Here is a 12,194-nt window from a genome sequence, read left to right as displayed (position 1 = left end):
TTTACATGTAACTAAAACACCCTTGGTACTAAAGTACTGCTAGTGAAATGACATGGACCGCAGAGCAGTCTTCACCTGCCTGATGCGTTCACAGGTCCAGGCAGTGCCGTCCTGTCTCTCCTGACAGTCGAAACCTTAAATGCACTGATCTGCAGGAAAACGCCATACTCTCCCCTTTTTCCCAGAAACAGAGGTGACGTCTCTTGCAGGTTCTCAGTGGTTTTCAGAGAGTGATGTTGGCATTGTTCCCTGCCTTTGACACTCTTGGGGGAGGTGAAAGTCACCCTCAGACGTCCCTGAACGGAGGGACCTGGGGTTTTGATCGACGGCCGCTTCGTGTCACTTCTCTCCTCTGGAATGAAATGATACGAAAGCGCGTCACGCTCTTCCCGTACACAGAACTGCTCTTCTTGATTTTCTCCCGGGGGAGGCTCACATACACACAGCTCTGAGCCTTCTCTTCCAGCGATGCTGTGAGATTTGGGGTGGCCGGCGGCAGTTCTCAGTGGCGCCCCATCTGCGTGATCCTGGCCGTCTCTTGTTGCCCGCCGGGCCGCGGTGCCAGTTTCAGCTCTTCTGCTGTCGGGAAGTCAGCGGCCTGGCCGGCGGGCCCCGGGGGTCAGATACCAAGTCAGGAGAGTAGAAAGAAGCACTCAAATATATAGTTATTATATTTAACACAAAGTTAACTGCCTCGAGTTGTTCATGTATTCACTTTCAGGTTTGTTGAAATCATAATTATATTTCCTTTTGGAAAATGTCCTGTTCTCCCAGGTTAGTGGTCCCCACACATGATGCCCTTTACCCCAGCACAGACGGTGCCCACACAGCTGTGCCTGCCGCTCCTGTGCCTGGCTCTGTGTAATTACAGGTTCCTGGAACACGACGGCCTTGTGGGGGGGCACCTAAAACTGGCTCTGTGGGCGGCTTCTGTGATTTAAAGACATAGGCAGCCTTCGCGGGCAGATCTTCTGTCATCTGTACCCAGTTTAGACAGCGCTTCTTAAACATCCCCTTTGGTACACGTTGAGAGCGGCAGGAACAGGTGCAGCCTTGCCCCCCGCTTGCTCCCGGGCGACTGTGTAACGAGCCCTCCTCCTCCCTGCAGACACCGAGTGGCAATCTGGGCATGTTTGGCAGCAGCGGAGCAGCACCAGCGAGGACCTTGCAGCAGCCGCCACAGCCGCCCGTGCAGCCCCTGAGCTCCTCCCAGCCCAGTCTCCGTGCTCAAGTGCCTCAGTTTCTATCCCCTCAGGTCAGACCCGCGTCCGCACTACACTGAGAGCCAGTCAGCCCGCCAGTGTTACCCTGTCCGTCCCACCCTCCTGCCCTGGGAGGCGTTTCCAGAGCTGCTCCCCCAGGGCCCCCGCCCCACAGGCCAGGGCTGGGCCTCCTCCCGTCAGAGTGCTGTTGCCGGGTGACACATGCCAGTGATGGGACTTCTGTCCTGGTCTTGAGAAGATTACTCGGGTGAACCCATTGAATTCTCCTAGATTGGTGGGAGAGGAAAGTGAAATTGCTTGGGACGTAAAAGAAAATTCTTAGAAGCAGTGAAGGACTGAGTAATGCTTTAGTGACAAACTAAAAGTGACAATATATAATAGGGTCTATATCACAGACTTTTTAGTTAAGTTTATTCCTTAGTATTAGATCGTTTTTAAAAAAAAGAGCAAATAGAATTAAGGAAAAGGATATTGTTGTTTCGCATAGCTCTAAAGCATAATATCAGCTTTTTTTTCATATTAATATTGTTTACTTTTAGAACATTTCCATAATTTTTGACTTTGGACTGAGTTTTTAATTACAGTGTTACAGTCCTTACCCCTTAAAAGAATATTCAATAATAGATTAAAATGGTAAATCGGAGAATTCGCTGGAAGTAATTATTCCTCCACAGTTGTTTGACCCGAGATCTGTGCACTGAGTTGAGATGGCTGAAATCTGGGTGAAATAATAGTAAAATTCATTAAACAGGATACACTGTAAGCTGCTACAACAAAGAGACCCCGAAATACAGATGCTCAGACTTGACAGACAAGTAATTCTCCCCCAAGCAACAGAGCAGAAAGTAGCAGCTCTGCCTCGGCCGTTTCCCGATGACAGGAGGGAAGGCGAGAGACAAACCACTTCCACTCATGTCCCACTGCCCAAGGCTAGTGACATGGCCACGCCAGCTAAGGCGCAGGAGCAGAGACGGGTCCTGGAGACAGAGAGCAGCCTTCCGCACACTCAGCAAGCCAGAGTGTCCCGAACGTCACTCATCTGTGTGCTTCCCACGACTGTTCCATAATGTGTTCTCTTCAAGTTGACTTGCCTTCTTAATTTAGATAAATTTATTCTTAAAACTGAACATATCCGTCATAAAGAGAAAAAGCAACATTTTTCTAATACACGTTAGACGACTGTAAAAGATACTCTTCCGTGCTCTACCTAAAACCATCTTGTGTAAACGCTGCGATAAGCGTACAGCGCACACTGTGGAAAACACTGAGCTGGCCAGTGCCAGGCCCCTGACGGGTTCAGGGCAGTGAATGCCAGTTGAGCAGGGAGACAAGCTGACCGTCGCGGTCAGGGCTGGCCGGCCACACCAGTGCATGTGCCACATGGGAGGCTGGGCAGCCGGGCCCCCCGAGAGGAATGGCTGGTCCCACGAGCAGGGGGAGACCACTTCCCGAGCGTGTCAACTTGAGAAGGGGTCTCTGCCTGCCCTGGAACGAGGCCCTCCGGTCAGGTGGCCGCGGTGCCATCTGCCGAGCTCCTGCGGGGACTGGTCCAAGGCGCCTGTGTGAGACGCAGGCACTGGCCTTCTTTGAGGAGGCTCGAACTTCCTCCCAGAGACCACACCTTCAGTGTCTCCCACCCTTAAATGATGCCCACTTATCTTCATTTCGACAGAACGTGAAATCAGTTACCGATAGGAGTAACCCAGAGCCTTAGAAAGTTAATTCGTAACTAAAATATTTGGAGGAAGAAACCTCTTTCTTGCCTTCTGCCTTTACCTCCCTCCCTCCCTTCCTTCCTTCCTTCCTTCCTTCCTTCCATATTATCCACAAAAGCATGTTAACTACTAATGTTAAAATGTCTGTAAATTTTTTAATGGCTTTTGAAGTTCACTGAGACAAATATAACTGTCATTTAATCAGCTTTGAATCTCAAAAAACTGCACAGACAAGTAAATGTTTGAATAGAGAATTCATGTCTAATGGTTCATTTTTTGTTAACAGGTTCAAGCACAGCTTTTGCAGTTTGCAGCAAAAAACATTGGTCTCAACCCTGCACTATTAACCTCGCCAATTAATCCTCAGCATATGACGATGTTGAACCAGCTCTATCAGCTGCAGCTGGTGAGTGGGTAGATCTGCTCGGGTTCTGGGACAGAGGAAGAGCCTTCTCCCCGTGAGCACGGGGGTGTGCCAGCAACATGCACGCCGACTGAAGAAAAGCAGTCACTGTGACGCTTTTCTTCACATCAGGGAATGTCATGGAGACCTTCATGAAGTTTGTAAACTATTAAAAGAATTGGGAAGTTCTTCACTTAAGGGTGTTTCCACTAAGCTTTGTGGATTCTTTGGCCCCCTCGTGATCACAGTCTTCCAGATCTGACAGTTAGGGTGTCTGTTAGCTCTCAGCCAGCCTTCCTCATCTGAACCACAGAACCTAACATCATTTCATGATTGTTCTCTAAATTCTTCCAAGGATGGTCTACACAGATACCATTCTAGAAGCAGAAGACAGAAGTTACTTCGGTACATACAGGAGATGAGATGCCTTAGAGATTAGGACTTGATTCTCTCAGAATCCCTCTTGAGAAAGGCTGATGTAGCCTAATAATTCTTGCAAGTTTTATAGTCTAACATATGTTGAATTTTTAATTTTCAACAATCTTACTGCTTTTACCATGAAATGCCATGGCATTGTATCCCTAGGTGCATCCTGAATTTATATTCCCTGAAGGGCCCGGTACGTTATTTCCTTCTTTAATACGTTGACACCTGATTTATTTAGAAGTCTTGCCCAACAGCTCCTAGAAAATGACCAGGAGTCATGAAGGAAGAAAAGCCTCCAATAGACAAAACCATGCTGTCAGCCTTTCCTTACGGCGGAGCCCTGGGCTCTCAGTCCTGACCCTTCAGCGTTTGTTAGACGCACGTCTGACCGTCTGGGTGTCTGGTTCCAGGTAGTGGCCAGGTGGGGTGGGGGTGACCTAGGACAAGCCGCAGTGCAGTGAAGTACCCAGGGCCCTGGGCACGGGGTCCGGGCCTGGACTGGACTTCACTCGGAAAAGGGAGCCAAGCTGCCTCACAGTCATGCTGTAAGGCCCCTGGGCGGTGTGCTGCCGCCAGCGCCAGGAAGGGACCACTGACCTCAGGGAGCAGCTGAGAAGCATGCTATTTAGAGCTCTCACTGCAGAGGAAAACAGCTTTCTACTCCTTGATAACACAGAGGACGGCTGGATTCTGACGTGAGACAGAACTCATTATCAGTCGTACTGATGTTCTGGAATCCCTTATTTATACGTAATCTTTATTGACCTCTGTAGTGTAAAAGATACCAAGAAAATGTTGGATTATGTTTAATCTGCTCTGTTTTAAAAACAATGTACACTGTTTTAACATTTTTTTCCGGAAAAATTGGTAAAATGAAGTTTCAGTACATCCTAAGGTTAAGTTTTAGAGCCTATAAGGATTCACTTAAGTGAAGTATTTTATTCCTCTCTAATTTACAGATTAATGAGGCATTTCTAGTAGTATAATCTCTACTTCTACTTGGATTCTATTTCAATAAATCCTCTTGCCGAAAACGTCCCAAAAAATCCATGTTGTAAAGAAAAAATTTACAATATTCAGCCAACTTTGGAAACAAATGATCCGGCCTTCTGCCTCATCGTGGGAAGAATCTGACGATCATTCTCACTGGCTTTGTGGACGGGGTCTGTGTGGCAGAAGAGCCACAAGTCTGGATTTCAGGCTCCCTGTGGACCGAGACCACATGTGGCTCCTGGTCGTTACGAGCCCTTTAACGTGTATTATTCTGTGACCGCCGATCACTGCTGTCCCGCCACATTGTCTGAGCCATTCTGGACAACTTGCATCTTTATAAGGGAAAAAAAAATTTTTATTTTCCCCTCATTTCTTTTTATTTTTAGTTTGTATGAATCGAGCAGAAGAATTTTGATCTCTTCATTAACTGAAAAATATTTGCTGACAAACCTCATTACCAGCACTAAACAGGGGTACTGACTGAGTTACTTTGTAAAGTCTGTGCACTAGAAAGGTTTTGGAAAGACATGTCTCCTTTTGAAAAAGCTTCATGCCTCACGCTATGCTTAAACCACAGGATGGTAAGGGGACCGAGAATCTGTGCCTTTTTTTTTTTTTTTTAAACTCATGTACAGAAGTGGAACCCTTTGCTGGGGCTTTCTTACAGTCTACTGGATGCTTCTCTTTGTGTCCACAGGCGTACCAACGTTTACAGATCCAGCAGCAGATGCTACAGGCCCAGCGGAACGTTTCCGGACCCATGAGACAACAGGAGCAGCAAGTAGGCGCCCCCCGGGCGGCTCAGCCGGGTCGCTAGCTGTCACCTCCCCTGGCCTGTTACTTGTCACTGGCTTCTCTCTCGCTCAGCCTCCTGTTTTGAAAGCCTCGGCGTCACCTGGGCTGGGGAGGAGGGTGGCCCGGGCGTCCCTCCCGACCCGCTGACCACGCGTCCCCGCCCCCAGGTTGCGCGCACAATCACTAACCTGCAGCAGCAGATCCAGCAGCACCAGCGCCAGCTGGCCCAGGCCCTGCTCGTGAAGCCGCCGCCGCCCCCGCCGCACCTGTCTCTGCACCCCTCTGCAGGCAAATCGGCCCTGGACAGCTTCCCCCCCCACCCCCAGGCCCCCGGCCTCCCCGACCTGCAGACCAAAGAGCAGCAGTCTTCACCCAGCACCTTCGCTCCCTACCCTCTCGGTGAGTCCGGGTCGACGCCGACCGCGTGCGCCTGGCGGGGCTGAAATAGCCGGGCAGAGATGCAGTTCCAGGCAAAACCGGAGCGAGGCTGTCTCAAGCCTCCTTCGTAAGGGAGGGACCCTAGCTGTCTTCGCCGAGCAAGAATTTTGCTGCGCCCGTAAGTGCTTTCAGTATAAAATCTTTGAAAGTAGTACCAGAATGATCTCCTCTCCACTGTTGAATCGGCGCTTTGTTCCATCCCTGGCTCTCTCCAGCCTGAACTGCTGGGAGCAGGAAAGGTGTGCAGATGTCCGTGAACCAGGCACTTCTTAAAAAGCCATGGTTGTCCACACAGGTCCTGTAGTGCAGAGCACGATTGTGTAATCATGTGGATCCACACGCACGCCCTCACCCCCAACCGATAGGGCGCCCGCCCAGCACTTGAAACCTGCAGGCCAGTGGCAGATGTGGTGCCACCCTCGAGGTCACACAGGCCAGCCAGGAGGGACACAGGTTACGACGCTGAAGACCGTCAGAAGGGCTTGTGTCAGGAAAGTGATTGTACGGGGAATGCCGTTGACCCATGAACAACACGGGCTGAAGCAGCGTGGTCCACTTACACATGGGTTTTTTCCCATAAATAACGGTGCTGCGTGACCTGCGGTTGGTTGAGTTTGCAGGTACAGAGGACCGGCTGTAAAGTTATACCCGGATTTGTGACCCCTGCGTTTTCGAGGGTCAGCTGTAATTTGCTGTAAGAATCCAGAAGCGGGTGAAAGCGCCTCAGGCTTGTCAGGTTGGCTGTTAGAGTCTGAAGCTACAGGGCAAAGGGAATTAGTTACCTGAGAAATACATATCCAAAGGGTCAAAGGCCAGTTGAGTGACAGCGAATTTCGGCTAATGATGTCCCTTTCTGTGTAATACTGCCAACGTCTCTGAGAAGAGAGGTATGTTCTGATCACATGAGCACTCTCTACTTGACATGTAACCAGTGTGGTGTGTCTTTAATACAAAACTGACAAATGCTAAACTACGGTTCTTCTGTCCCTTCATGATTGTCTCGCCCATTACTTTCCTCTGTGTTGAAGAAGCAGAATAGTCTAGTAGTTAAGACCTGCCTTAGGAATCAGGCCACCACACTGCCCCCACGACTAAGCTGCCTGGCTGCTCTTTGCCTTAATTTCCCCATCTGTAAAGTGGGAATACGTACCTCATAGGGTTCTTCTAAAGATTTAGTGAACTAACAGGCAAAGTACTTTGTAATAGCAAGCACTTAGTAGAATGTTGGCTACTTATGTAAATACTTCTTTTTTAACAGTAGTTGTTTTAGAAGAAAATTCATTTCCATCTATTGTCCTAAAATGTTTAGCTTTAGCTTCCTAGTATCCTAGTATCCATCTGTCCTCTTAACCTATATTTACAAAATGAAGTACACAGATCTTTACCCTTAAAGGTTTTTTCTTACTACAAGTGAAAAAATTAGTGCCTTGAATCTTCAAAATTGATGAAAAATACTTCTGATAATATTTTATAATCACATTAAAGTTTAAAAATAAATGTGTTAAAAATAGATAGCTAATAAAGTGTAAGAAAGTTAGCTTGTAAAATTGCCTCTCTGGCTGGTTCTCACCCCTTTTCCTCAGCAGCTGTAAGTCCCGTCCGCCTTCCTTCCCGTGCAGCCTCTTCTCCGGATGCTGTCTTGACTCCCGAGCTTGTCGTCTTCCCAGGAAGACCAGGCATATAAAAATGAAAACCAGCCTTCATAGGCAGTGCAATGTGGTTATTGCAGAGCTTAGGGAAGGGAGAGTGCATGGTCACCTTGAGCGGTGAAAGAAAAATCAGAGCAGGGTTTAAGCATGGACCTCAAACGAGTAGAGTTCCAGTGGAGCAGAGCCAGCGTCGCATGGAAGAAGGGCCCGTCCCGGGGCCGTCGGTGTCGGCGAGGGCCGGCCAGGCTGGCTGCCAGTGGAGGGAGGAACAGAAAGAAACGAGACGGGGAGGGTGGGGCCCGGCCGTGGGACTTGGGGCACTCTGGAGGCCAGTCTGAAACCCGACCTAACGGTTGTGCCCTCACCTGACTGGGTCTGTGTGGGTGGAGGTGAAGGTAGCCCCCAGTGGTGTCGGACTCCCACAGGCGTTTGGTTAGGCCTGCAGTGTGTGTGTGTGTGTGTGTGTGTGAGATTGCCAACATTTAAAAATTGGAAATTTTCAACTAAAAGTGCCTTCTGGCTTCTCTTGAAAATGGCTGCCTTGGGCCTGTGTTCCATTCACTGGTTGCACGGGTAGCACCTGTAGCAGGGCGGGCGCTGTCCCCACCAGGCCCGCATCACCTTCATTTGTGTTGCCCACTTGGCCCATATGGGCATTTGAGTTTGAAGCTCTGGATTTAAAGTTAAGAACAAAAATGTTCGCTACCTTTGCTTCTGTACTAGGACATGTGGTGTGGGAACCGCAGGTTAGAAATGGCCTGGAAACACTGGGTCGCACCTGCACTGGTCATTCTGTCTGGCCAAGCAGCCTGCCCAGCTCATAACGGGTGTCCCATCAGGGACTCTTTACTTCAGCCTTTTTGCTATCGTCCCCCTCATCCCTCTCCACTAACCCAGCACAGTGATGGCACTTGTCACGTGCCCCAGTGTGTGCCTGCTTTTAGCTGTAAGAAATAAATCCAGGATCAGCTCACATTCCAGCCGGGGCAAATGGCGGCACCCGCACTTTGAAATAGTTCACGTCCTTTAAGGGAGTTTGATGTTTAATTCATAAACTCCTTAAGAGCAGACTTTTGTAAAGTGAGTTCACTAAAGGCAGATTTGGGGTCTCCTCACCAGCTTGTTCTGTTGGTGGGACCTTAGGGTACCGTTTACGTCTCTGAGAGACTGGTTTGGATCTGGTTAGTTTGCACAAGATGCCCTGAGATCAGAAAAGATTTTCCTAGTTGTTTGGACTTGTTCTGTTTTTCTGTGGGCTCTGACTGAGAAGCTTCAGGACCACGTTTGGCACCAAAGCAAGTAAAATGAAGAGAATCATTGGTCTTACTTAATCAAAGACTATTTGTTACCATCGTCCCCCTAATTTAGGAATAAAATTCCTAGAGATGTGTGTTATTAGCAAAAAGGGGGTTTTTTCCTCCAGCATTAAAAGTTACATTTAAAATATTTGGCTGTGAATTAAGACTTAGATTGATTCTCTAGGAGAGCTTTAGAAAGTAAACGTTTAGAGGAAGAGCAGACATACCCTGATAGCGTTTTTATTTTTAGCTGGACTGAACCCAAACATGAATGTCAGCAGCATGGACATGACTGGTGGTTTATCAGTGAAGGACCCGTCTCAGTCCCAGTCACGCCTCCCTCAGTGGACACATCCCAACCCGATGGATAACTTACCCGGTGCTGCTTCTCCACTCGACCAGAACCCCAGCAAGCATGGTACGTCCGAGCCGAGGTGCCTGGAGTCTAGTCACTTCTTTTCTACTCGCTGATTATCCTCGTTTCGTTACTCGTACGGCATTTCTCTTCTAAGAATTCAGTGCTGAAAGCTGAACAGAAAATATTCCAAGAGACCAAACCAAACAAAAACAAACACAGAGATACAGGGAACTAGAGTAGTGGTAACCAAAGGGAAAGGGGTGGGTGGAGAGCGAAATGGGGAAAGGGGGTCAACTGCGTGGAGACGGATATAAACTAAGCTGTTGGTGGTGAGCGCCCTTTGGTGTAGACAAAAGTCGAAATGCAGTGTCATACCCGTGAAACTTAGATGTCAGAAACCAGTGTTACCTCAATAAGTTAAAACATATATATTCCACTTCATTACAGAGTATGTCAGATCCCAGGTAGTCAATGATCAAACCTCTTGAAGCCTCAACTTTCACACCTTAGCTACAAACCAAGAAGTAATTGAAAATGCCCCAAAGCAACGAAGAATACAGGTCATGGCCACACACTCATGTATCTGTATCTTCAACCAAAACTTTGTCTAAAAGAAAATTTTTTCAATAAAATGATAAAACACAATAGAAAATCTAATGCCTAGAAAAGAGAAACAGCAAATGCTAACAACCAGGGAATTCCCTGGTGGTCCAGTAGTTAGGATTTGGCGCTTTCACTGTTGGGGCCAGGGTTCAATCCCCCGTCAGGGAACTAAGATCCCGCAAGCTGCGAGGCACGGCCGGGGGAAAAAAAAAAAAAGCTAATAACCATAGGAGGTGATCTCACTTGCATTAAATTTAGCTCTTAATTTCCTGGTAGCATAAACAGCAAAGGAAATTTAATAGGATGTATAATTCTCTCTTGATACGAGGCATTCTAAAAAAATCCTTCCTAATGGTTAATTCTACAAGAAAATCATCATGTGCCGTTTGGGCACTTCCCTTGGCAGGAGAGAGCTCAGTCGCCCAGGGTGGGCGGGGTTAAGGCCTCCGAGTCCACATGCCAGTTTGTCCTTCCATAGTGAGGGCAGCGGACTGGGGAAGGGACACAGGCAGCAACAAGGACAACAGCTGACCACAGGGACTCACAGGCTGTCCCCAGAGAGCTTCATCGTGGTGTGGGTATGCATTTATCAAGAATTCCAACTTGAAAAACTGAAGCAGTTCTTAAAGAGTTTGATGGTCTTTCAAGGCCAAGTTTGGGCTAACTGGAATAGTCACTTCCCCCAGAAAGTGCTGGCCAAACCGAGTCTGACAGTTCATGCACCTCTGCAAAGGACAAGGCCCGGCGCCCAGCACAGGGACTCGGGGTCCCCTGTTCACTCGGCTCTTTTATTCCCTGCCGTCCCCCCAGGTGCTATCCCTGGAGGTCTGAGCATTGGGCCTCCAGCTAAGTCCTCCATCGACGACTCCTATGGCCGGTACGATTTAATCCAGAGCAGTGAGTCACCAGCCACTCCTCCTGTAGCTGTTCCCCACAGCTGGTCACGTGCCAAATCTGACAGTGACAAAATCTCAAATGGCTCCAGCATCAACTGGCCCCCAGGTAAGAAAGAGTGTGCACACTTCCCTGTGGCAGCCGATCAGGACACGCCAAGCCTACGGGAGCAATTAGGACCAGGAGAAGCCAGGATCCAAGCTCAGAATCCTGGAAACCTTAACCCCATAGCTTTGGCTTTTTCATTGGAAATCCATTCATCAGATAAATTGTGGGTGTGGTTGGCATCACAGGGTTTTCTGCAGCCCTCAGTTCAGTGGAAGGAGAGAGGTCAAGGAGAGTGGAGAAGGGGCGCTGTGTCCCGTCTGGTCAGAGTATGTCTGGGCTTTATCCTCCCGTCTGGACACCCATCTTAGTGTTCAGCGTGGTAGCTATAATACCTAGTTTGTTCCGAAGGATTGATGATTTACTAAAGAAAGTCTAAAGTGTGCCTCTTAACTTAATTAGCAGATTGTAAACATTTCCATAAACTATCATGAAGCAAGATGAAGGTGCTCTAATACTCATGTGTTGATTTTCATTTGTTTGGAATTTTCCAGAGTTCCATCCTGGAGTTCCCTGGAAAGGACTTCAGAATATAGATCCCGAGAATGACCCTGACGTCACTCCTGGAAGTGTCCCCACCGGGCCTACCATCAATACCACCATACAGGATGTCAACCGCTACCTCCTCAAGAGTGGAGGTGAGGGGGCGCCCCGCCCGTGTCCATGCAGTGGTCTCCGTGCAGGCGCTCCAGGGCAGCGGGAGAGTGTGGGTGGTGAGGCCGGGATGTGCAGGGCACGTCCGACGGGGACCTTCTCTTGCCGTCTGATGCAGCATAGTGCTTACGGGGAAATGGAAATTGATTTGGGTTCAGTGTCTCTGCTGGATTTATTAACACATCGTTTTTTATAAACATTGTGTTATAAAATAACAATATTAACCATCAAGCTTTTTAAGAAAAAGGTTTCCACTTGAAATCTCTGAGCTAGAAGTGAACTGACCCTTTACTCATCCATATCAGCCAATTTTTCCTTTCCTCAAAAAGTCTGGTAAAAAGACTGAGCTCCTTCGCCAGGACTTCCTTCCTGGCACAAACTCCTGATGCTGTAAGGTTTGGCACACCCTCTTCAGACTTCAGGATCCAATCAGAGCAGGTGATGAGCTGAGCTGCAAGGTTACAGAACATAAACACAGATTTCAAGTGCAGTATCGAGAAGGGCAGTAACTTGCCTTCCCGTAAGGCCTGCAAATGAAGACGCTCTGTAAGTGCCATTGCTGATGGAGTTTTATCCTCATAATTCTAATAATGGGAAAGAATAGCCAGCTTACCAGAGATGCTCAGCACTAATAAGGCCA

The 12,194-nt window shown here is 48.3% G+C and overlaps 1 protein-coding gene across 1 annotated transcript in view; it reads left to right on the top strand.

The window, feature by feature from the left end:
• Nucleotides 1–12,194, top strand: part of TNRC6C (trinucleotide repeat containing adaptor 6C) — a 141,081-nt gene that overhangs the window by 117,319 nt on the left and 11,568 nt on the right. Inside the window, exons 12-18 of the mRNA XM_061176813.1 lie at nt 1,109–1,255; nt 3,225–3,344; nt 5,458–5,541; nt 5,723–5,954; nt 9,191–9,358; nt 10,712–10,903; nt 11,395–11,538. Coding sequence (XP_061032796.1) covers nt 1,109–1,255; nt 3,225–3,344; nt 5,458–5,541; nt 5,723–5,954; nt 9,191–9,358; nt 10,712–10,903; nt 11,395–11,538 — 1,087 coding nt within the window. The remainder of the gene's footprint in view (nt 1–1,108; nt 1,256–3,224; nt 3,345–5,457; nt 5,542–5,722; nt 5,955–9,190; nt 9,359–10,711; nt 10,904–11,394; nt 11,539–12,194) is intronic.

The sequence above is a fragment of the Eubalaena glacialis genome, chromosome 19 (assembly GCF_028564815.1).
Source record: "Eubalaena glacialis isolate mEubGla1 chromosome 19, mEubGla1.1.hap2.+ XY, whole genome shotgun sequence".
Taxonomy (NCBI): domain Eukaryota; kingdom Metazoa; phylum Chordata; class Mammalia; order Artiodactyla; family Balaenidae; genus Eubalaena; species Eubalaena glacialis.
The sequence above is the reverse complement of the archived record's forward strand: the minus strand, read 5'-3'. Positions and strand labels throughout refer to the sequence as shown.